At 49.3% G+C, this 26,343-nt stretch overlaps 1 protein-coding gene across 1 annotated transcript in view; it reads right to left on the bottom strand.

Annotated features, from left to right (window-relative positions):
- The window catches only part of ACOXL (acyl-CoA oxidase like), a 310,943-nt gene that overhangs the window by 114,100 nt on the left and 170,500 nt on the right, over positions 1–26,343 (bottom strand). Inside the window, 1 exon segment of the mRNA XM_036262440.1 lies at positions 19,508–19,661. Coding sequence (XP_036118333.1) covers positions 19,508–19,661 — 154 coding nt within the window.

The raw sequence follows: 26,343 nt of genomic DNA, 5'->3' as shown, positions 1-26,343 counted from the left end.
TGGCTGCTGAGTGAGCACAGCCCAGGAGGCCAGAGCAAAGGAGAAGGACTAGCTAATGGCGTGGAGATGGGACTTGGCGGCACAGAGGTAGGAGAGGGTTTGGTAAGGGCTGGCTGTGTGCATGAGGAGGAAAGCAGGTGTACGAGGCGGTGCTTGCCGAGGACAGTGCTGGAGAGATCATGTTTGCGGGGAAAGACCAAACGTTCACATCTGTTAACTGTTAGAGGTGAGCACCAGTGAGACCTCCAAGGGGACCAGCCAAAATGAAAGTTAGATGCAAGACTCTGCAACGTGAAAGATGCCTGGGAGGGAGATGTAAATCAGAGTCCTCGCCACGTAAGTAGATTTCAAAACCTCAGGAAGGGACAGGATCACTTGAGTGTGTGATGCAGAGAGGACCGAGGCTCGCATCCGGAGGTCAGGTAGAGGAACGCCGGCTGAGGGGACTGGGAAGACAAAGCAGCAGGAAGGAAACCGGAATGCACGGGGTCCCGGAGCTGAGAAGTGGGTCCTGAGAGCTCAGATGGATGAGGACCACGAGGGCCCTTTAGACTGAGCCAGGACTCAATGAGGAAGGGAAAGAAAGCTTTGGTGGCACGGAGGAGGGGACACCCGATCTCTGTGGACATCTAGCTCTAGCAATAGGCAGAATACACAGTCTTTAAGAAAACTAACCCTGCAGAAGAAACCACTGAAAATATGCATGATAAGGTGTTTTTTTTTTTTTTAATCATTTGACTGCATATTAAGCTGATAAAGAGAAATACTCAGAGGCTGGACACAGTGAAAAAGCGTGACCCCAAAAAGGGTGGCAGGTGCTGAGGCCAGGCAGGAGGCTACAGAAAGTCACCCACATCCACACAGTCCCTGGGACAACAATGCCTACCATGGCCGAAGTCACACCCCTCTCACCCAAGGAGACAATGAGGACATTTGGTCTCAGCTCTGGCCATGGATGGGGCAAAAACCTCTCTCAGAGTTTTTGAGCGGAAGCTGCATTACTCCACGTGGCTCTCTGTCTGAACCCACGAGTCCTCGAGGCCCCAGGCAGGGGCCAGGTGAACGCGGACCTGGTCTCCAGGCACCTGGCGGAGTCGATGCAGATCCTCTCTGGCCCGAACTACCCAGATAAAGCTCCAAAATCATGAGCTCGAAAAAAATCACAAAATGCAAAACACAGAGAAACAAAGGCGAACCAGAGGAGACAGATAATCAACAGAGTCAAAACCACAGAGATACGGACGTTAGCTTAAGACACCTAGAATAAGAGAACAGAAGGAACAGAAGGAGACTGTTTTCAGAATAACAATGGCCTAAAGTTTCCCAGAGTTGTTGCGAGACACAAACCCCCATGACCCCAAATGGGAAAAATAAAAGAGAAATTCATTTTTAAACACATGAGAGTGAAACCATAAATCACCAAAAAATAAATAAGATACCTTAAAAGAAGTAGGGAGGAGATTACATTGCCATGAAAAATTGCAGTTAGACAGACGGCCAATTCCCCAGCCACAAGGGAATCCAAATGATAGGAAAATCCTGAAGGCGCTGAGAGAAAATACCTGTTCACCGCGGACTCTATGCTTAGCAGCACGTGACCTTCCCAGGTGAGCACGACAGACACGTCCAGCCGAATAAGAAGCAGGGTCCCCGCACCCACGCTGCGGGAGCGAGCACACTGCCTGAAGAGGGCGAGAGGACTTGTGAGCAGACACAGGCAAGACGTGGTCGTTGTAAAGAAACCGTGAGTCCATATAACGATAGACACTCGTTTGTGGGATGAAAAAACATGGCACTGAAGTAGCAGAAATGACCATTTTGAGGGTGGGAGCTGTGAGGGACCCCCAATCAATGTAAATATGAAAACCAGAGGAGGGATGAATGGAAAGGGGGAACACATTGCCCTGGCCGGTTTGGCTCAGTGGTTAGAACATCGGTGGGTGGACCCAAGAGTCTCAAGTTGGATTCTGGTCAAGGGCACGTACCTCAGTTTTGGTTCAATCTCCAGCCCTGGTCGGGGTCATGTGGGAGGCAACCAGTCGATGTGTCTCTCATACATCAATGTCTCTCTCTCTCTCTACCTTCCTCCCTCTCATTCCATCTGAAGATAAATAGAAAAATATCCTCTGGTGAGAATTTTTTTAAAAAAAGAAAGAAAGAGCCCTGGCCGGTGCTCAGTGGTTAGAGCGTCGGCCTGCGGTCCAGAGAGACCGGGGTTTGGTTCCCGCTAAGGGCACGTACCTCAGTTGCAGTTTGTCCCCGGCCCTGGTTGGGTTGTGCGGGTGGCGATCCCTCGATGTGTCCCTTTCACGTTGATGTTTCTCTCTCTCTCTCTCTCCCTCCCACTCTATCTGAACAAAAAATGGAAAGGTGTCCTCGGGTGAGGATAAAAAAAAAAAAGAAAGAAGGGGAAAAACAATAAATCTGAAAGTAAGTAAGAAGTTCAAACAAGCAGAGATAAGACAACAAATGGAAACAACAGATAAAACTGAATTTAAACAACAGGTAAGTGATATTTATAAGAAACATAAACGCCCTGATTGGTGTGGTTCAGTGCTGTTAGAGTGTTAGCCTGGGCATCGAAGGGTCTCGGGTTCAATTACCAGTCAAGGGCACATCCTGGGTTGCAGGTTCGATCCCCAGCCCCGGTAAGGGCACATGTGAGAGGCAAGCAATCAATGTGTCTCTCTCACATAAATGTTTATATATATATATACACACACACACACACACACACACACACACACAAAATCAATATTAAGGCATTTCTAGAGCTAATGAGAGTCACTGCAGAAGAATCAAAGATTAAATTCACTAGGAAGGCAGAACAATTCTAAACTTATAAACATCTAATAACACAATTTCAAAATAATGACACTGAAACTGGTAGAATTACAAGGAGACTGACACACCTACCATCAACAGAGAAAGAATGTAGCCCACTCAATAACTGATAGCACAGACAGACCAACCCTCAGTAAGAACAGGGAGTACCTGAAGATGCCGTTGGTAAGCTTGAGCCATCAGCCACGTTTAAAACCCTGCTCCACTTGCAGAATGCACTCTCCTGGGAATCACACGTGGAGACTGTCCGTGCTCTTCTAGATTATAAAGTAAGTCTTAATGATTTTTTTTTTAAATCTATATTATACTTGCCATTTTCTCTGACTGCAATAAAATTAAGAGGGGACACCAATATAATAATAATAATAATAAGTGTTATTATTGTTCTCACTGTTATTAGTATAACAACAAAGAAAACAGTTACAAGAAGGCAACATTGTACAATGGTTACACTCTGTAGCCAAATGCCTGGGTTTGAATCTTGGCTCAGCCAACTCAGGAGCTGTGTGATCTTAGACAATCTGCTTGAACTCTCACTTTTCACAGACATAATACAGGGGTCACAACAGTCCTACTTTGTAGGGTAATTGTGAGGATTCTATAAGTTAATGTGAACACCTGGCATAAAGCCAGCATTCAACCACGTTTGGCTATTATTATTTTTAAATATTAAATGTTGGAACATTTTTTTTTTCATCCTCACCCAAGGACATTTTTGCATTTATCTTCAGATAGAGCGGGAGGGAGAGAGGGAAGAAGAGAGAGAGAGAAACATTGATGTGAGAGAGATACATTGGTTGCCACCCACATGACCTCGGGGGCAAACTGTAACCAAGATACGTGCCCTTATTGGGAACTGAACCCAGGTCACTCTGGACTACAGGCCAACGCTGTAACTGCTGAGCCAAACTGGCCAGGGCATAAACATGAGAACATTTTATTTTTTTATTTTTGGTACGTGCCCCTAGTGGGAACCGAACCCGGGACTCTCTGGTCCACAGGCCGACGCTCTAACCGCTGAGCCAAACCAGCCAGGGCAACATTAGAACATTTAAAAAATGTTCTCAACTAATTCATGGTTCAAATAAGTCATGATGGAAATTAAAATACAATTAATTAATAAACAGAAAAACTTCTATGTCAAATCATGGTTGATCAGCCGAAGCAGTATTTAAAAAGAAAAGTTATAACTTCAAGTGTTTATAATAGAAAAGGAGAAATGGTGAAAACTAACAAGATAATATCCAAATGAAGGTACTAGAAGAGCAAGAAAACAAACCCAAAGAAAGTAGAAGGGAATTGTTGAAAATCAAGGAAATAAAAAACAAAAATCAAAAAACAGCCCTGGCCGGTTTGGCTCAGTGGTTAGAGTGTCGGCCTGCGGTCCAGAGAGACCCGGGTTCGGTTCCCGCTAGGGGCAGGTACCTCGGTTGCAGTTTGTCCCCGGCCCTGGTTGGGTCGTGCAGGTGGCGACCCCTCGATGTGTCCCTTTCACGTTGATGTTTCTCTCTCTCTCTCTCTCCCTCCCACTCTATCCGAACAAAAAATGGAAAAATGTCCTCGGGGGAGGCTAAAAAAACAAAAACAAACAAACAAACACCAGATACAACCTGGAGAGAATCGACAGAAATAAAGTTTACTATTTGAGACAAATACACACGAAGAGGACTGATGTGGACAATCAGCGATATGAGGTCTGGCAAAGGGAGCGTAACTGCAGACAGAACAGGGACGAAGGAGCCACAAGGTGTTATAAACTTTACGCCAATAACTAAGAGGAACTGAACAAATTGCTAGAGGAAATGCACAAATGACTAGACAGATATAAATGACCAAAACAGACTCAAAAAGAAATAGAACGCCTGAAAAGCTATAGTCACAAAAGAAAGAGGATCAATTATTTAAAATGTTCCCAGAAAGAAACTGTGAGCCTCAGATGGCTTTACAGGCACTTGTACAGATAGTTCAATATTATACAAACTCTTCAAGAGAACAGAAGAAGAAGGAGCACCCCACCCCCAATCATCTAATGAGGGTGATATTACTTGACACCCAAATGCGACAAGGATGGTAGCAGGAAAGAGTAACACAGCCGACCGCACTGATGACCACAGATGGAAAAACCCTGAGTGAGTCTCAGCAGACAGAATCAACAGTGTGTAACACACACACACACCACGTCTAAGTTGTATATCCCCAAACTCAAGATTTGTTAAATATGAAAAAATCTGTTTATGTAAATTTGCCACATTCGCAGATTAAAGGGAGGAAAATGAGCATAAATGCACACACACAATTTCATAAAATTTAAATCCATTCATAATTTTAAAACCCACCAAAAAATTAACACACACACACACCCCTCTTCATAAACTAAGGGTAGAACAGACCTTTCTTAACATGATAAACAATGTCTGGAAAGTGCCCGCCCCACAGAACGTCCTCAGGGAGAAACGCGAGCACATGGCCTTCAAGGCCAAGAGTAAACGAGGTGCCTGCCCGCCACAACTTCTTCGCCCGCACTCCAGGTCCTCGCCACTTCAATACTGTGACAAACACACACACATAAATAATCGTGAAGGAAGAAACAAGCTATCGTTTTCATGGATGATATGAGTATCTTCACAGAAAATGAAAAAGAACTACCAACAGACTATCAGAATTATTTTGCTAAGTATAAGAGCAACATATAAAGTCCAACTCCGTGCCCTGGCTCGTTTGGCTCAGCGGATAGTGTCGGCCCTCGGACCCAAGGGCCACAGGTTCGATTCCTGGTCAAGTGCATGTACTTGAGTTGGAAGTTTGATCTCTGGCACCGGTCGGGGTCGGGTGGGAAGCAACCAATTGATGTTTCTCTCTCCCTCCCTCCCTCCTTTCCCCTCTATCTGAATCAGTGGAAAAATATCCTCGGGTGAGAATCAGCATCAACAACAAAAATTCAACTCCATTTCTGTGCACTGGCTACAAAGGATTGTTAGAAACTGCTTTAAACTCTAGTACACGTAGATATCTGCTCAGCTCCTGTCTGAGAACTGTCTCACTACCTATACAAGGAGGGAATCGCAGGAGTGTTTGTGATGTGTGACCCCATCCCCTAAGCACAGATGACCAAGTCGAGAAGGACTCGGCTCCAACTGAGCCGAATTCAGCACCGGACCTGCAATACCATCTCGAGGCAGCTGGAATGGAGAAGCTACCAGCTCCACAGCCCACAGGCAGCAGAGCAAAGGAAATGGAAAGGCACGAGAGAGGCAGAGGCTGAGGCTGTGGGCACCCAGGGACCAGAGCAGAGCTGCTGGGACACCAGACTCTCCCCAGCTCCTGGCCCTGTGAGATCTGGATTCCAGAACCTTCCTCTCTCTCCCTTTAGGTTGTATTCTCCTTTCCTGCTTGAGCACATTTGAAATGGGTCTTTTTGCATCCAAACAAATCTTAAGATGATCACAAATTCGGAAAACAGTTCGTGAAGCTCCCTGTTCTCTCCTATTTCCTTGATGGGATGGGGTGAATGATGATCGTCACAAAGGAGGGTCAAGGAGAATACGGTAGATTCAAAATTTGGCACATTGGCCCAGGACAAAGGCCAGCTCTACCCATTATTCTCTCATGTGTCTGAGTGCTATCCATTCTGTATAAAATTTACAATCATCTTCTTCATGCCCGAAGAAGTTTGGGCTGAGATCCTCAAAGGAATGTTGCCAATGAAAGGGATTGTCCTGAGGTCATTTTAGTCATCTCTCTTTCCTTTATCAGTGACGAGGGTCAGTTTTACTGCCCAACACTCTCCACTGTCATTTGCCTGACAAGATAAGACCTACTAACGTAAGACACTCTCAAATATCACATGTGGACTTTCTCATTGAGAGAAGATCTTTTCCAGTGACCACAGGTTTATAGCAAAACACAATTATGTTAATGAGGGTTAGGTGTAGAACACTGATGAACACAGAACTCAGGAGCCAAAAACAAATTTACCACACCTTGCCCCGAAAATAAGCAAGGTCATGCATTAGGGACAAGAGCCTTGGATCTGCAAGATCGGAACCAGAACCTCAGCCTCCACCTTTTACTAGACCTGAAGAGACAGCATCTTGCCTCTGGTCTTAGTCCTGCCTTCCATGGGGAAACCACAGGGATAATAATTCCTGTTCATTGGCCTGCTGGAGGATGGACGGTGGCCGCATCTATCCAGACCACAGACACTTATCCATCAGAGGCTCAAATGTCAAGGGGTCAAAAGTGGAAACCTCTTTAGGAAAATCAGAGCTGATGCCTCTCATCTTGGAGAAGGTTCTTTCACAGCCGAGAAATAATTGCCCATCATGAAGTGATTTCCGTTGTCCTATCTTCCTACATTCCTAAATCCAGCACTGGATCCTAGAAGTTAGTCCAGAGCCCTAGAATGCCGGGACTCTTCCTGAAGGATCCTCTCTGTCCAGAGCAAGGAGTCTCTGATCAAGGGAACAGAAAGGGAAGGAGTTAGTAAGAGACCCATTGGTGCCCTAGAAAAATTGGGTTGAGGTTGAGCAAAGGGTCTGGCTGATCAAGTTATAGTAACCACTGAGAAGTCCCTTCCACTGGGGTCAACCCTTAAACTCCAACCAAGCCCTTCTCAGAAGAGTTGCAGATGCGGCCGGACCCTTTCTGAGTAGGGGCTGTACCCGAACCCCTTCTTCTCCGCTGCCCAGTTACTTGGTGTCATGGTGCAGCCATCTCTCCTCCCCTGCCCACACGTGCAGTCCTGCCAGCCATGCCCACCACCTTCAAACTTAGCCTCCTCCACCAGCATCACGGGCTGAACAATGTCCAGGCACCAGCCAGGACTCTTCTTGGCTCTGTTCCTTCTTAAGAAATTGGATGGGGAGCAAAATGGTCTCTGCCATATTGGATCCAAGTCAAGCTGACCTACTTATCTGTTTTGAGAGACACATGTCCAAGGGACAGCTGTGACAGGCGGAGCAGTTGAACAAATACAATCTGTGTTACCCCAGGGAATAACAGTTATCCCAGTAAGTCTGCAGTGTCCAGAATGGAGGGGTGACCCTCCAACAATTATCCTCCTCGGACCAGCCTGCCTGCCTGCAGGACTTGATGTTCCAGAAATGCTCTAACTCCTCCTCCAGGCTGGGCAGGGGCTCACTTCGCTCTTGGATGCTTGAGTCTTGTGCTTCTAGTTTTGGCTTTTTTGTGGTCACCAGCACTCTTAGCTGCTTGCATTCAGAGACCCTCTGTCCTTGCCACTCTTTGTCACCCCGGGAACCAGGGACCACGTGTGAGAGAGAGTAGGAGCAGCCCCCTCGGGAGGGAGACAGGGCTTCAGCTACAGCACAGAGACCTCATGTCACCTCTTTCCGATTCCCAAGCTTTGCTTTGCTTATTTTGGGCCTTGGCTATGTTCTAGAAAATGGTCAATGCCAGATGAATGAGGTGGTGCTGAACCTCCCCAAGGAATTTAATCTTGGACTAAGTCGACTAAATAACCGGGGGTCTCACCATCACACTTTTAAAAAAATTGACAAACACTTGTAATTGCTCTTGTGTTCTCTTAGCGGCCTTCGCAGTACAATGCCCAGTCGCTGTCCAGCTGGGTCACGTCTCCAACCAGCTCACAGCAGCTCTGCGTCTAAGATGAAAGGAGGGGTCAGCGTGTGCTTGCTGATAACCTTCTCATCAGTCTGGGCCGGAGGTCTCTCCTGAGACTGTCCTGCTCCAGCTGCGTAGATACTGCTTTATTCTGCTCTGGCCAGTGCTGTCTTCCTTGTGGGGTTCTGGAACACACCGGGGAGGAACGAAACAGCTGGGGGCTCCTGCTGTGGAAACCGGTCCTGAGGCCGGTGAGCCCAGGAGTAGCATCTTCCAGTGCTGCTGTCCAGGGGCCAGTGTGCAGAGCCCCTGGCCAAGGGCGCCCCGGTGCAGGTAACACTCAGGGCCCGGGGACGCTGCAGGAGGTCTCTGTGAAGAAAGACGGCTGTGCAGGGCCAAGTCCAGCAGCTGGGGCCCGAGTCGCAGCTCCCGCCCTGGGGCACGCCAGGGGAAACGGGCGGCCTATCCAGGCTCCCCGCTTGTCTCTGTAGGTCCTGATGCTTTGAAGTCAGATTTGCTGAGACTATGACTTGCTTCCATGGACCAAGGCCACACCCTGAGGAGCCCCCACCAGGCAGCTCCCACATGTGTCTAAGGGTCATGGGGGAGGAGGGCCGAGGAGCAGGGGAGTTGGGGTGCTTCCCTGTACAGGCCACACGTCAGAGAGAGCTCAGGTTTGGTTCCAGGTCACCACAACAAAGCAAGCAGAGCAATAAAGCGAACCACATGCATAGTTCGGTTTCCCAGTGCATATCAAAGTTAGGTTTACACTCAACTGTAGCCTACTAAGTGTGTGGTAGCACTATGTCTAGAAAAGGTACTGAACTTAATTAAAAACTACTTTATTACTAAAAAATGTTAACCATCGTCTGAGCCTTCAGAGGGTAATCTGCGCTGGTGGAGGGCCTCGCCTCCACGTCGACGAAAACAGTATCTGCACAGTGCAGTGCAAGCCCAGGAGAAGGGAGAGGGGGCCCAAGCATTTATTGAGTGCCTACTGTATGCTAGGCTTTCCGAGATAAGGACACTGCGGCTCCCAGGGGAGAGGCCCAAGGCCACAGAGCTCTGAGGGAGAGCCCACCGCCCCATCCCTCCGTGCTGGGTGGCCCCCACTCTCAGAAGGCCCCTCTCCATAACGCAGCCCAGGAGAGGCAGAGATGTGACCTGGATTCTGCCTCCTTGGTCGTCTCTCTGACGACCGCAGGCAATTCAGTTCGGGTTTGTTGGAAGAGGCGATGTGCAAGTACAGTCAGTGTCAACTTGACTGACCCCGTCAAGCCTTGAAGGAAGGAGGTGGAGGGAAGCAGCAGAGGCCCGAGGCACGTGCCGGGTCGGAGCCTGCAGAGCTCCGGCTCCGCGTTGGCTCCGCGTTTCCCCCCGGGGCAGGTGAAGGATCTGCATCATGTCTGATGAGGCCAGCAGGGTTCTCGCTTACACTCTGCAGACCGGTGTGAGCACGAAGCCCTGGCCCCTGGGGGTGGTGCCAGCTGTGGCCAGGGGCAGGCTTCGCCTCCCAGCTCCTGTTCCAGCTCGTCCCTGACTCACAGGGAGTTTGGGTGAGTGATTTAGTCACATCCCCCTCATTTCCCTCAGCTCTGCCACGCAGGGAGACAGCTGGGGATCACCTCACAGGGTCAGGTAGGAAAGGAGGGTCTGTCCGGCCAGCCCCCCTCCACCATCACAGAAAGAGCCACCTGCAAATGGGCTCGGGAAGGAGAGTGACCTACCTGAGGTTGCACAGCTGCAAAGTGACAGGTTAAATTCGAACTGTGCTCATCCCACGAACCCAAACCCAGCCATTTTCTGGAGCATAAGGGCAGAGACCGGCACACTCAGTTTACACGTGGTGCAGTGGTTTGGTGCATGGGCTCCAGGCACAGGCTCTTTGGGTTCAAAGCCTGGCTCCTCTTTAGATGCTTAACCTTGGGCAAGTCCTTTCACGTCTCTCTCTGGCCTCAGTTTCCTCCTGTGGACGTTAAGTCTAATAAACGTATAATAAACACATTTAACTTGAGAATAACCTAAGTTACTCGAGGTAAAGCACTTATGAAGGTGCCCACGTGTATAAGAAGTGCTTCGAGACTGTCAACAAAATCAAAGGGAAAACAAAGAGGCCTCACAGCCGGTGGGTCCTGGGCCGTGCACACACTGTCTGGTGCAGGCAAGGCTGCCATTTCATCACCAGGGACCATCAGTGTGGGGCACCCCCTGGCAGACAGTGCCACGTCGTTGGTAAGTGTGGGTCTCGTAGCCTGGAGAGGCATGGTAGGCATCCCTGTTAGGACCTGTGTGCACATGCAGGGTGGGATGGGGTCTCCTCTGTCCAGTGATGTCTGCTCATTCCACAGAGCAGAGTTGAGACTTGCTGCCTTGGGGAGCCCCCTAGGCACCCCAGTGTGATTTCCTGACTCCTCCTCTGGGCACAGCCTTACCCTATCAACATGGGCTCTGTGGTCAGACAAATGAGGTTTCCAGTCCCCTGGAAAACTGTATGACTTCTCTGAGCCCCCGTTTCTTCATCTGAAAGTGGGGATAGCCAAAGCAGCTGCTTCAGAGGGGTTGTTACTGATTGTTATGTCCTCTGATAAGCCAGCCCCTTTGTCACTATGAAATGACCTTATTTATCCCTGGTGATATTCTTTGCTCTGGAATCTACTTTATGTGATATTAACAGTCACTGCCGCTCTCTTCCGATGAGTGTTACCATGGTATATCATTTTCCATCCTTTTACTTTTAACCTATTTACTCGTTTTTATATTTAAAGTGTTTTTCTTCAGTCTTGCTTTTTTATCCAATCTGACAGTCTCCATCTTTTAATAGAGGTATTTGCATTTAATGTGTTTATTGATATGTTTGGGTTTGCACCTACGATTTGGCTATTTGTTTTCTATTTGAACAAGCTCTTCATTCTCCCATATTTCTTCTTTCCCTGCCTCCCTTTGTTATAATTCCATTTAAACTACTTCGTTGCTTTATTTGCTATACCTCTTTGTTTTATTATTTTAGTAGTAGCTTAAGGATTTAGAGCATAAATCTCCAACTTATCAGAGTCTACTTTCAGGTAATATTATAGTTCACCTGTAAACAGTACTTGTTCCTTTTCTCCCCTTCTGACCTTTCTGATATAGTCATACATTTTACTTTTGTGTTATAAACCTCACATGACATTGTTATGGTTTTTGTTTAAACAGTCCATTATCTTTTAAAGAGAGTTAAATACTAAAATAAATCTCATATGTTGACCCATATTTTGGAGCTTTTCATTCCTTTATGTAGAGCCATATTTCAATTTGATTTTATTTCCTTCTGCCTAAAATTTCCTTTGATATTTCTTATAGTGAAGATCTCTTGGTGGTTAGTCCTGTCCACTTTTGCACGAACATATAGTTATTATACTTTTTATTTGAAACATAATTTTTCTGAGCATAAAATTTTAGATTGATTTAAGTGCTATGGTTCCAATGTCTTCTTGCTTGCATTTTTCCAATGAGAAATCTTCTGTCATCCTATCTCTGTTCTTTTACACATAACATTTCTTTTTTTCTCTGGCTGTGAGTCTCACAGCATTTGAGGCTGGCTGTTAGGAAAGTCACTGTCTCCAGTCGTGTGTGAGCACTGGCTCCGGTTCCTTCTGGATCTGTCGGTGAGTTTCCTCATACACGTGCAGCAATCAGTACTCGACGGAACATTCAAAGGGCTCCTGCTGTAGATCTCCAAGTTTTCTCTCTGTCCCATTCTCCTCTGTTCAGTCCTCTATGTTGTGAATTTTAGATGCTTTGGTCTCCCTGGATGCTCACCTCCAAGTCTTCAAATCAGGGAGTTTGCTGTGCTTTGCCTCAGTTCCTCCTCCCAAGGCACAACCTGGAGACTCTCTCAGGCAGTAAATGGGACAATTTGGGGCTCATCTGGTTTATTTCCTCTCTCTCAGAGAGCACTGTCCTTTAACGGCTGATGTCGCGTGTCTTGCAAACTGTTTAGTGCAATATATGAACTACCCACACACAGACAACCTACTGTCCTTTTTCTTTTTGTTTCAGTCAGAAGGGAACACCTGCTGCATATTAATTCTACCTGGTCAGAAGTAGAAGTCCCCTGTCGCTTATCTGATGGCATCGTAGGGTCCCCCGGTTCCACGCACAGTATGCACCATGCACCCTCACATCCCCCGGCTCTTCGAACAGGGAACATGTACCTTGTCCCCTGCTCCACAGAGACAGAGAACTTAGAAACACTTACCAGGGACTCTTAGTCAGCAGTCATGAAGGCAACAAAGTATTTGCGTGAACATGAATTATGAAAGTTCCAACCAGTATCGTTCATTTGATCATCTGATTGTAGGAGAAAAGTCTCTTTTTTGTATCAAATCTCATTTGTCCCAGGCAATAATGCACAAAAAGTAACAGACTATGCTGAAAAGATACAGATGGTTGAAACAAGTATGGGCTTGGAAACAAAGGAGTGAAAAGACAAAATGTGATTTAAGGCGACAGTTTCACTCCTACGTGTACCCTTCATTTCTCCACTTCACTGTTAAGAATGCTTTTGTGTTTGTTTGTTTGTTTGTTTGTTTGTTTGTTTGTTTGTTTTAATCCTCGCCCAAGGATATTTTTCCATTTACCTTCAGGTAGAGTGGAAGGGGGGGTGGGCATCAATGTGAGAGAAACAATCGGTTGTCTACCTTACATGCCCCAACTGAGGATCAAACCCACAACCTACGTATGTGCCCTGACCGGGAATTAAACCCGCAACCCTTTGGTGTATGGGACAATGCTCCAACCAACTGAGCCACCCAGCCCAGGCCTAAGAATGTTATTTAAGTAACTAAATGTCACTCTTGCAACATTCAGCCTGTCACCCAAAGGAAGCAGTCACTGCCCAGGCTCCTGGTAAAAGCGGCCAACCTCAGACTTTCTCGGGATTTCCCATGATAATGTTATTAAAATTCGCCACCAGGCACTAAGGAAACACTGAAATGTAGAGAGAAAGCATCTCAGAACCCAAAGGTTTCCACAGAAGGGTTTGGGAGCAATGACGTGGGTGCACGACTCCAGCCTGGGCCGTCGGGGCTGCTGTGCGGTGACTGTCCTCAGACCCAGTCAGCCAAGCAGCCCGGACACACCGATCGTCCTCTGTGAGTGCCAGTGCCTAGGAGACATCTCAAGGCTCTCGTCCCTGTCCCATTTTCAAACACACAATCCCAAGGCCCAAAGGGCTGCATTGGTAACATTCTAGTGAAAACAGAACTATCAGAGATTCGGGTCTCAACAGAGGCCACTCCACAGCCTGAACTGGAAAATGTATCCCCTGGGACCCCAGCTTCTTTCCATCACCATGGAGACTGATGGCCTGCAGCCCTCAGCCACACTGAGCAAGGCCCCTCTGTCTGAGCAGGAGTCGGGCTGTGTTCTGGAAACAACAGGCTGTGACACACTGCAGGACACAAAGTCAGTTTAATGCACTATGACTAGCTGTTCTGAAAATGATATGAAATGAAAAGAAAATACTAGAGCACAGCTCAACGGTGCGGCAAACACGACCTCATGAAATCTCTCTTTTTGATTTCACGTATGTAGGTTTGTATATAAGGGTAGTAATGGAAAGGGTACCTTTTACTATGGGTCACAGTCAAGAGTTGACTATCACTGGTCCAGCAACTATTAAGATTCTGTGTTCGGCCCTGGCCGGTTTGGCTTAGCGGTTAAGAGCATCGGCCCGTGGACCAGAGAATCCCAGGTTCGGTTCCTGGGCACGAACCTCAGTTGCGGTTTGTCCCCAGCCCAGGTTAGAGTCATGTGGGTGGCAACCATTCGATGTGTCTCTCTCACATCAGTGTTTCTCTTTCTTTCTTCCTCCTTCTCTCCCTCCTTCTCTATCTGAAGATGATTGCAAAAATATCCTTGGGTGGGGATTAAAAAAAAGAAAAGATTCTGTGTTCAACCCCTGGCCAGAGTGGGAATGGGTATAACTTTTGTTGACAATATAAAATTGTCTAAATACTTGATTCCAAGGCAACAATCACAGATATGCAAAGAAAAAAAAATAGGTACTGGAATGTTTTCTATGATTTGATTTATAATAATGCAATAATCTGACATAACCTAGCAGACAGGTTGAATAAATTATGGCACATCTACTGGTAAATGGCACCAGCCCTTACAATGGACTGCAAAGGAGTGGCCACATCCACCCCTAGGTGAGGAGGGGAGTCATACCATTTCAAACACAGATACGCCCGCCGCAGAGAAAGAATATAACAGAAGTGATGCAATCACCCCTGGGAAGTGTGTGTGTGAATATATTTACTTTCCTCTCTGTGTTTTTCTGTCTTTTCAAACATGTCTACAATGGATATGCGTAACTTTCGAAGTTGGTAAAGACAGAACAATAAGGTGATTTTCACCAGCATGCTTTACCGGGGAGCTGCCCTCCACAGCCGGTGCCCACGTTAGGAACGGCAGCAAACATTCAGGAGAAGCAGGGTTTCACGGGCCCTGTGCTTACAGCACAGGGAAAAAGCAGGTGCGGGACACACTCCTATCTTGACAAGCTGTACAATGACTTCCCTCCCGATCCTCTCGTCAAGGCCCCGCCTCCTACGCCACACAAAGGAGGGGCCGTCAGGATGGGCCTGTGCAGGTTTCAGAGCTAATAAATAACCTCGTCGCTCTGAGGCTGAGTAGCCTGTAGACACCACTGCTCTCTCTCTTCAAAAAGTAGCAATCGCCCTGGAAGGGCAGCTCAGTTGGTTGGAGTGTCATCCGGTGCACTGAAAGGTTGTGGGTTCGATTCCTGGTCAGGGCACATACCTAAATTGTGCGTTCAATCCCCAGTCAGGGAGCATATGGGAGGCAGCCAATTGATGTTTTTCTCTCATATCAATGTTTTTTTTCTTTTCTTTTCTTTTTTTTGGTTAATCCTCACCTGAGAATATTATTCCATTGATTTTTACAGAGAGTGCAAGTGAGGGAGGGGGGAGAAACATCAGTGTGAGAGACACATCATTGGCTGCCTCTCGCATGACCCCAACCCGGGCTGGGGATCAAACCTGCAACCCAGGTACGTGCCCTTGACAGGGAATCAAACTCGAGACCCTTTGGTCTGCAGGCCAACACTCCAGCCGCTGAGCCAAACTGGCCAGGGCACATCAATATTTCTTTCTCTCTCTCTCCCATCCTCCCCCTCTAGAAAATACAATCAATCAACATATACTCAGGTGAGGATTCAAAAAAAAGTGACAATAAAGCCAGGTGTTAAAAAAAATGTTAGGGGGTTAAAAAAACAACAATAAAGCAAGAAAAGACCAAGCGGGCCAAGTTATGCAGATTAATCCCAAATTCTAAAAGTAAGAAAGAAAAATGAATGCACAGGACATATCCGTCCACCATCCCATTGCCTTCCGTCGGTCTGTCCATCTGCCTGTCACCAGGTGCTCACTGAACTCAGCACTGTAGCCAGAAGCAGGGCTGTGGTGATCAAGGACTTGGTCCCTGTCCTCTGCCCTCACAGCCTAACCTCAGTTTACACATTTGTAAAATAGCAGTAAATTAGAATAGCTAGTCAAGTGCCTGCAGTGCCAGGCACCGTGTCGAAGGCTTTGCCTCTGTGAGCTCAATCAGCGGCCGCACGTGGTCCTGGGGACTGAAGGGCCACCTGAGTGCTTGCCTCAGGCAGCTGCGCAGTCGGGCTTCATCCCTTCTCCAGGGTCTAATTCCAGCCGTCTTTCCTCAAGCTCCCTTTCTTTTTCTTTTTTTTTTTTTATCCTCACCCGAGGACATTTTCCCATTTTTTTTGTTCAGGTAGAGTGGGAGGGAGAGAGAGGAACAGAGAGAGAGAGAGAAACATCGATGTGAAAGGAACACATCGAGTGGCTGCCACCCGCACGACCGACCAGGGCCGGGGACAAACTGCAACCGAGGTACGAGCCCTTAGCGGGAACCAAACCTGGGTCTCTCTGGACCGCAGGCCGACGCTCTAACCGCTGAGCCAAACCGGCCAGGTCTCAAGCTCCCTTTCTGTGCACCCCACTTGGACCCAGCCCATGCCCATTCTAGGGTCCCTGGAGGCGCCACCCTCTCCCACACCTCCATCTCGCATGAGAGTTCCCCTCCCTGCAGCTCCTCCAACACACACCTGGAGGCTCTTGTTCAACTTTACGTTGCTCAAGTGACACTGCTTGGGGACCCCTCGCCAGACCTCCCTGAGCCCTCGCAGCCTGGCCGCTGCCCAGGGCCTGCCACTTGCCTGTCGCTGTGCCCACTTACATGATGGCACGAACGTGAGACTGTGGTTTTCTCTCCAAACACCCAGGAGGGCACATCATAGAGACATCGACTGCCGCTTGCCGGGCTCACAGGGCAGCATCTCCTGCTCATCGTCTCCTGTGGCTCAGCCCTCAGTCTCTACAGAGGAAGGCATCCCTAGTTTATCTGAGGGCAATGACTTGCCCAAGGTCACACGCAGGCCGCTGGCTCCCACGACAGTAAGTGTGAGCTGGAATACATCTAGAAGGTGTATAAACCACTCAAAGAGGAGGTTTTCAGGGTCATCTCAGCGGCCCCTAGACTCAGGGCCACACGCCCTCAGCCCCGGAGACCTGCGGGAAGACGCCGCTGCGCGTGGAAGTCTGAACAATCAGGAGATGCTTGCACTTCTCTTTCAACAAATACCCGCGTCTCTGCCAACAGCCTTGTGCTGTGGGGAGCAGGGACGGGACAGAAATGGAACCAGGGCCCCTGCACGCAGGGTGCCGAGGAGCTCCCAGGGGGCCTGGCGGGTGCCAGGCTGGTGCCCAGCCTGGAAGAAGAGCCCCCAAGTGTCATGTCTCTTCTGTAACACGGCAGGCAGAGTGGTCACTTCTGCCCTAGTGGTGGGCCGTGAGGACAGCATGACTGGACAGGGCCACCGGAGAGCAGGGTGAGGGCCGGTTGTTCAGGGTGGCCCGCCAGGGCTCAGGGTTGACCGAGAGGACCATGGCCTCTCCGAATGGAGCTTGGGACTGGGCTGAGGATGGAGAGTCATGGAGGCCAGCGAGGGCAGGAAGGCCTCTGGGTCAGGAGGACATGATGCCAGGGCCCGGACACCACTGGGCCTGCCAGCCCACGAAGGTGTGGAAGGACATGAGCCACATGAGGACTAGAAGACTGAAGGCCGTGGCTTTGAGTGGACCCTCGGGTTAAGTGACCTGCACAGGCCACAATACCTGAGTCTGCCCAGCGTGCCCAGCAGCGCCCTGGCCCTCCCCTGTGCGGGCTGCCCTGACTGAGGGTCACTTCAGGTCTTACCGCCCAGCTGCTGGCCTAACCCTTGTAGCTGCCCAGAACCCTGAGCTATTCCCAAGTCCTGTTTGAGGGGCAGCCACCTCCCTGCAGCTGCAGGTGGAAATGGGCAGCGTCTCTAACAGGGGTCAAGAGGTTGAGGGCAGCTGTGGAAAATAAAAGGGGAAGGATAAGTGTCTGGAGGGGGACCCCCGCCTCTCTGCATCAGTGGGGCGAGGTGAAGGGGGCCTCACAGCAGGTGGGCCATCGCAGCACAGTCATTGCCCCTGGCCTCCTCGCAGGGCCTCAGAGCATCCCCATGCCAGACGCCACTTTATCCTCCATGGAGACACCACACAACCTCCCACCACCACCACCAGGCATGTCCACCACCACCACCACCACCACCAGGCATGTCCACCACCACCACCACCACTACCACCAGGCAGGTCCACCACCACCACCACCACCACCAGGCATGTCCACCGCCACCACCAGGCATGTCCACCACCACCACCACCACCACCAGGCATGTCCACCGCCACCACCAGGCATGTCCACCACCACCCAGGCATGTCCCACACCACCACGCAGTCACCACCACCAGGCATGTCCACCGCCACCACCACCACCACCAGGCATGTCCACCACCACCACCACCACCACCACCAGGCATGTCCACCACCACCACCAGGCATGTCCACCGCCACCACCAGGCATGTCCACCGCCACCACCAGGCATGTCCACCACCAGCACCAGCACCAGCACCAGCACGTCCACCACCAGCACCAGCACCAGCACCAGCACCAGCACCAGCACCAGCAACACGTCCACCAGCAGCACCACGGACACAGGCACGCGCCTTTACTGAGCCCCCTTCAGAGCACTGATCACGCTGGTCCGCAGCTGAGACAACGCAGGGGGCGCTCCTCCCACCGCTCCGCTCGCTCCGCTCACCTGGGGCAGCCTCGGGCCCTGCGTGCATCGCCCACCTGCGGTGACCGCCCCTCACCTCGCCCGCTGATGCGGGTCCCCTCTCCAGACACGCATCCTTCCCCGTTTATTTTCCACAGCTGCCCTCGACCTCTTCTTGGCCCCTCTCACTGAGGCTAAAACTCTTCACCATCCCTCCAGGTTCAGAATTGTGGTTTTGAGGAAACTATTCAGCCAAGTTCAGGACCAGCCTCAGGCCAAGGTCCGGAGCCAGGAAGCGGTGCCATCCAGGTGGCTGACACGGCTGCAGTCTGCGGCCGAACCCCAGCTGCCACCCCAGCTGCCACCTACCGTCTGCACGTGACCACGCCTCAGGCCTGCACCCCACACCTCGCTGCCCCGCCCTCAGACCGCAGGGGCCTCTCACAGCTCCGGGCCCTGCAGGCGTCTCTGCTCTCAGGACGGGGGCGCAGGGCACAGGCCCCTGCCGTTCTCAGTCCTCAGCTCCCCAGAGGTCCAACGCGATTCCTCTCCCCGGGCCCCTCAGCACACGGTCCAGCCTGACGCCCAGCACGGGACACTCCAAGCGGTCTAAATGCTTGGCCAGTCCCGCGGGCCAGCTTCCCAGGCGAGAAGCTCCTGGGGGCTGATCCTCCTCCCCACGGACTCAGACACCGGGGCTGAGCTTCGATCTCCGGGCCCTCACTGATCACACCACCCTGCCAACACCGCCCCACTAAGTGCAGGGCACTCACCACGGGCTCCTGGGCCAGCGCTGCAGCCGAGTCTATCTCAGTCCTGCAGCATCGGACAGGGGCACGTGCACAGACCACCAGGCCGAGCCACGTACCCAGGGCCACAGGGCGACGTCCGCGCGGCCTGGGGACCCACCATGCCTCCGGTGCACTCCCGGCCGTCCTGCAGGCAGCGGAGGTTCTCCCGGGTGCTGTAGGCCTTCGGCCCCGCCACCAGCGCCTGCCGCGGGCGGCTGTCCACCAGCTCTGTGCCCTGGAACACAGCCTCGTCCAGAAGGACCCCGGCATGCCTGCGAGACCAGCAGAGACCTGTGACACAGGCAGCCGCGCCCCAGCTCGCCCGGGGGGACACAGCACAGGGGAGCACCTGCTCCTCCCTCTGAGCTCCCCGAGGCTCCCACACCTTCCCCTTCACCTCCACCCCTGCCCCTCTCCGGCCTCTGCTCGCAGGGCACTGCCTTCTCCTGCCTTACTCTGCACACACAGCATCCGGTTCCAGACTGCCTGCTTCTACTCCTCACACAAAACACGTCTCCTAGCTCTTGTTTTTAATGTTTTAAATTATACTTCCAAGGAAAAATCCTAAATGGACAGTGTACGATGCAGAAGCGTGGTCTCCACAGGTGTTCACACCCGGAGCCTGCAACTTTGTTACCCACGTGGCAAAGGGACTTTGCTGATGCGATTACATTAAGGAGCTTGAGATGGGGAGGTTATCCGGGTTATGCACATGGGCCCAACGTCCCCACAGGGTCCTCGTGAGAGAGGAAGACAGGACAGACAGACGTGACAGCAAGGCAGGCAGGGTGACATGGCGTGAGGAAGACTGTGGAATCTGTAGGGACAGCCTCTATTCTACTCCGGAGACGGGCATCTGTGTCTCTTTTTTTCTTGCTCAATCTAGCTAAAGGCCTATCAATTTTACCTACCTTTTGAAAGAGAAAAAAACATCGTTTAGGGCTTAATTATTTTTCCTCTCTTGTTTGGCCATTTTTTATTTCATTGATATCTGCTCTCATTCTTATCATTCTTTCTGCTTACTTTGGGTTTAGTTTGTTCTTCCTTTTGCTAGCTTCGGAGAATAGAAATGTACACCATTGGCTTTGTACCTTTCTCCTTTCCTAATACAAGCACTGAAGGGTACACATTTTCCTCTGAGCACTGCATTAGCCGTATACAGCAGGTTTGGATATGTTGTGTTTCATTTTCATTTTGCTCAAAATATTTTCTAATTTCCCTTGTGATTTCTTCTTTGCCCTGTGAATTGTGGGTGGTGTTTAGTTTCCTAATGTTTGGGGATTATTCCAAATATTTTCCTGTTAACAAATTCTCATTTAATTTCAATCTAATCAGAGAACACACTTGGTATGATTTCAATCCTTTTAAATTTACATGGTCTGTTTGGATACATGTTCTACGGCTGTTGTGGTGTGGAGTGTTCAATAAACGTCATTTCGGTCGAGTTCAGTGGTCATGTTCAAGTGTGAGTGACCACACAGGTCATCTCCTCGCTCCGTGGAAGCACCTGCACAGACAGCCAAGTGCTCTCAGATGTGGAGATGCCGAAGCAAGGACCACATTTCTAAGCTCAAAGAATGTACAACCACAAACCAAGAGTAACGGCTCAGAGATCAGTGGGGCCCAGGTTGCTGTTTGAAGAGGCTTATAAAAGGCTCGTTATTCCAGGAGGGGCTCGGGGAAGAGATGAAACCTGAACAGTAATCTCGAAAGATGACTGTGAGCCACCAGGTGAAGGGAAGCAAGAGCCCGAGAGGTAAGTGATGGAGGTGGGGTGGAGGTGCCCGTAGAAAGGCCAAGGCAGGGAGGAGCTGAACGCAGAGCCTCGTGTGGGAGGCAGAAGGAATGAGACATGGGCGGAGGCCAGCAAGGGCCGGCAGGGGCGCTCCAAGGCCCCAGCAGGGGGTGGAGCTTTGCCCAGTACGGAAGGAAGACACCGGCAAGCCACTGAGCCGCCCAGCAGGCAAGTGGGAATTCAGATCCAGGTTCCATTTGGGTGTGCGGAGCACAAATCCACAGGGCCAGGTGGGTGTGGGGGCGAAGAGAGGGAGCTGGGACAGGCCAGGTGAGACGATGTGGGTGGGGCGCACTGTGTGTGGTTTCAGGACAGGACGAAGCATCTTGAATGTGGTCACTGGTAGGATGGGGTAGGAAGCTGAGAAACCTTGGAGGCAACTACAACTAAGTTCAGAGAGCGCCTGCTATGACCATAGGAGCACTCATGGTCCCCGTCCCCTAGGGCATCCGCCGGCCATGGCAGCAGCACACCAAGTATCACCCGGCACCGACCCCCAGGACGTGACGCTGGGCCAGGAAGCACCCAGGGCACATCGGCACTCGGCAGTGGGAAGCAGGCCTTGGTACCCGGGTCCCATGGGAGGAGGTCAGTGAGAGACCCCAGGATAGGCACCCACAGCCAAAGGCAGGGCACAGGAGTCCCACCAGGCCACCCAGGAGGCATTGTGACCCTTCTGTTGGCTGCCGGGTCCTTAGGGCCTGAAAGGGGCCCAATGCCCAGAAGGTGGTAGGGAGGGAGGAGGGGGCGCTTCGCCAGCTCTGCAGAGGGCGGACAGGCTCCCGGAGGCCCCCATCGGGCCCACCCCCCATCAAGTCAGCACTGGCCAGCAGTGGAGTAGCCAGTGGGAAGCAGGGTCCCATCTCCTCCTGGACCGAACAGGTTTGTTGATGGCAAGAGGCTGTGAGTGGTGCCAGGTGGGGGTGGCGGGCTCACTAAGGCCAAACAGGTCCTCCCTGCCTGCAGGCCTGCCAGGCAATGGGGAGGGGAAGGGGGGGCGGTCTGCTTGCCCACCTGCTACTGTACAAGCGCACACAAGGCACCGCAAGCCCCGAGCAGGGTCCCCGTCTGACTCAGCACCACTGTGGGCCCGCAAGCAGGGTGCTGGATGCAACGCACAGGAACGGCAGACGGGCCCTGTCGTCCCAGTTCCAGAACCTCAGTTGTAAAAAGCAGGTGTGCGACCGGGGAGAGGTGCTGGCATCAATCTGTCATGTCACTGCCAACTTCATGAACCCATTTCCTCCGAAGCAGAGGGAGAGGGAATGGGGCCAGTGGACAGAGAGGCAGGAAAGCCAGAATGTGTTGCAGGAAACACCAGCTTCTCTCTGGGCTTGTTTTAGGACAAGGGAAACCTCTCACCCTACTGCGACAGCAGGCTTCTTCCTGAGAACTGCCCCAGCCACGCTGGGGACGCAGGGAGACGGAAAGGAAGGTGAAGGAGCAACAGAGCGGTGATGGGGACACGGACCACACAGGGTACAGGGAGGCGAAAGTGAAGAAAGTCAGAAAGGTCCGGGTCAGTGGGACTTGGTGAAGGCATGGATCCGACCCGTCCTGTTCAGCTGGGTCTCGCCCACGTGCGGCCCGCAGTCAGGGCTCCAGGGTGTGTTCATTCATTAATTTCCATTAACCACTTCTCGTTTCTCCCTTTGAAACTTAGAACTGTGACCTCTCTACTTATGTTGGCATTTGGAGAGTGTCTCCTTAAAAATCAAGAGAAACTTTCATTTTTATTACAAGTGGCAATCCATCTTTGAAAAATCAAGTGTCCATCAGTAGACGAATGGATAAAAAAGCTGTGGTACATATACACAATGGAGTACTATGCAGTGGTAAGAAAGAAAGATCTCTTATCCTTTGAGATGACATGGAGGGACCTGGAAAGTATTATCCTAAATGAAAGAAGCCAAGCAGAAAAAGACAAATACCACATGATCTCACTTATACACGGAATATAATGAACATAACAGTCTGAGGAATACAGTAGACCCAGAAACATGGAAGTAAGGTACAGACTGACATCCCTCAGAAGAGGGGGTGGGGGGGTGGGAAGAGATAAACCACAGAACTTATATGCATGTATGCATGACCAATGGACACGGACAACTAAGCCGGGGACGGGGCGGGGGTGGGGTGGGGTGGGGGGTGCCAATGGGGTAAAAAAGGTAAAATATCTGTAACAAAAAAATTAATAAAAAATTTATTAAAAAAAAAAAACAAATCAAGATATGTGAAGTTTAAATCAACCTAGAACATAAAAATGGAGATGAAGGAAAGGGAAATCCGTGGACACACATGACATTCACGTTCCATGTCAAGATTCGTGTCCGCACACATGTAGGCGACATGGCCCCTCTTTGTCATGTGGCCTGGTAACTTCATGTGTCATGGATGTGTGAACAGTGTAAGGACTGCAGGAAGCCTGGACCTGAATTCCAGAGGGGACAGGCATCTCTCACTCAGTAGACTGGACCAGGAACGGAGACCGTGAAGCCGGATCGTGAACGTTATCCCCGCTGAAGCTCAGAGGGGACCTGGAGGACAATCCGAAGCAGTTTAACATCTGTAAAATTAGAGACCCAGAGGAAAGTTAGGAAAGAATGGAGCAGAAAAAAATAGTAAAAGAAATAATGGCCAAAATATTTCCAAATTTGATTAAAAGCCCTAACCCACACATCCCAGAGGCTTAACACACTGTACAAACACACAAAACCACAAAACCACACCTAGGCCAGTATAATCAAACTTTGAAAACCAAAGAAAATCTTAAAAGCAGCTAAGTGGGACTGTATGAGGAATGTCAGCAAAGAGCCAGAGAAAGGATCGCTGTTCTCTCGTGAGAATCAAGGAATCAAGAAGGCAATCGAGTGAAATCTTTAAAGTGCTCAAAGAAAAATAAAACTTGAACCCAGAATTCTGTAGCTACCAGCAATGTCTTTGGGGAAAAAAGGAGAAATAAAGACTTTCTCAAATATTAAAAAAGTGGGGAAATTTATTGTTGGCAGAACAATTGTGGTATCAGTTAAAAACCTGCATGTGCACAAAGGAATTAACTGTTGGAAATGAAATAAATGAAGGTAAAATAGAATTTTACTTTCCTTCTTCTTTTCTTACTAATCCTCATCTGGAGATATTTTTTTCATTGATTTTTAGGGAGAGTGGAAAGGAGGGAGAACGAGAGAGATAGAGAAACATCAATGTGGGAGACACATTGATCAGCTGCCTCCCACACATGCCCCAACTGGGGCCAGGAATCAAACCTGCAACCCGGGCATGTGCCCTTGACTGGGAATTGAACTCAAGACCCTTCAAGTCACAGGCTAACACTCTAACCATTAAGCCTCACTGGCCAGGGCTGACTTACCTTATTTTTAATTGCTCTAAAACATAACTATGTAAAATAAAAAGAGTAGCAATGTACTGTGTGTTTATAGGATATTTAGAAGTAAATTATATGAAAACAATAAGAGAAAAAAGGATGGGAGAGAGGAACTGGGAATACAGTGTGTAAGATCCTTACACCACATGGGAAGCAATATATTATTTGAAGATAATCTCTGATTCATAGAGATTTATACTGTAAATCCTGAGTCAATAGTTAAAATATTTTTTAAAGTATGAGTAATAAATCAATAAAGGAGATAAGATGGAATAATAAACAATGTTCAAAAAGGAAAGAAAAGAAAAAAATGGGGAAAATAAAAATCAGCTAACAATATGTATTTTAACCCAAAAATATCAATCATCATTTTGAATGCAATTGGTCTAAACACACATTAAAAGTTAGAGATTTTTCACCCTGGTGGGTTTAGTTCAGCAGTTAGAGCGTCAGCCGGCGGACCAAAGAGTTGCTGGTTGGATTCCGGTCAAGAGCATGTACTTCAACTGTGGTTCGGTTCCTGGCCCTGGTCAGGGGGTCATGCAGGAGGCAACCAATCGATGTCTCTCTCACATTGATGCCACTTTCTCTCTCTCTCTCTCCCTCCCTCTCGATCTGAAGATAAATGGAAAAATATCATGTGAGGATTAAAAAAGAAAGAGATTTTTCAAATTAGATTTTAAAAAGCCAAGACCCAACTGTATGTTGTTTTACAAGAAATACACCTAAAAAATATAGGTAGGTTAAAAATAAAAGGAGGAAGGAAGCTGCACCATGAAAACACTAAACACAAGAAACTGGAGGACCTATACTAATACCACAAAATCAGCTTCAGGAGAAGGAATACTTTCAGGGACTTAGAGAAGCATTACATGATAATAGTCAATTCTCCATGAAGTCACAGCAATCCTACATGTGTATTCATCTAAAAAAAGATTCAAAATACTTGAGGCCAAAACTGATAAAACTGAAAGAAGAAACAGACAAATTGATCATTTTATTTGAAGATGCCAACCCTCTTCTCTTGGTCGTTGACAGAATGAGTAGGCAGAAAATCAGTAAGGAGCACAATCAATCAACTTAACCAAATAGATATTTACAGAACTATCCTCCCAACTACAACAGATCACACATTCTTCTCAGTGTATGCATGTGTGTGCGTGTGTGCACGCGTGCGTGTGTGTTTTCTGGGTGTGCGTGTGCGTTTTCTGGGCCATACATTTAAAAGAATAGATGCCCTGGCCAGTTTGGCTCAGCGGTTAGAGGATCGGCCTGTGGTCCAGAGAGACCCAGGTTCAGTACCTCGGTTGCAGTTTGTCCCCGGCCCTGGTTGGGTCGTGCAGGAGGCAGCCACTCGATGTGTCCCTTTCACGTCGATGTTTCTCTCTCTCCCTTCCTCTCTCTCCCTCTCCCTCTATCTGAACAAAAAATGAAAAAATGTCTTCAGGTAGGGATAAAAAACAAAACAAAAAAACACATTGGAAACTTAAAAAATATCCAGGCGGTCAGGTCCCTGTACTGTTTGTGGGAAACAGGAACCAGCCTTGAGTTTCCCGTAAGAAATTGGTGGCTCAACTAGGATGTGGGAACAATAGGAAATAGCATGTCCGTTAGAAAGCATTAGCAAACCTTCATACACTGGCTAGGTGTTTTCTGACTTATCATTAATAAAAGAATTCGAGTGAAAAAATAGTCTTAAAAATATTAAGATGAAGCAGTCTTGTCCACAACCACAGGAGTTTATTTAGGGTCTGAGACAAAAAGAAAAGAAAAGGAA

Source organism: Molossus molossus, unplaced genomic scaffold (genome assembly GCF_014108415.1).
Source record: "Molossus molossus isolate mMolMol1 unplaced genomic scaffold, mMolMol1.p scaffold_m16_p_15, whole genome shotgun sequence".
NCBI classification, from domain to species: Eukaryota; Metazoa; Chordata; class Mammalia; order Chiroptera; family Molossidae; genus Molossus; species Molossus molossus.
The sequence above is the reverse complement of the archived record's forward strand: the minus strand, read 5'-3'. Positions and strand labels throughout refer to the sequence as shown.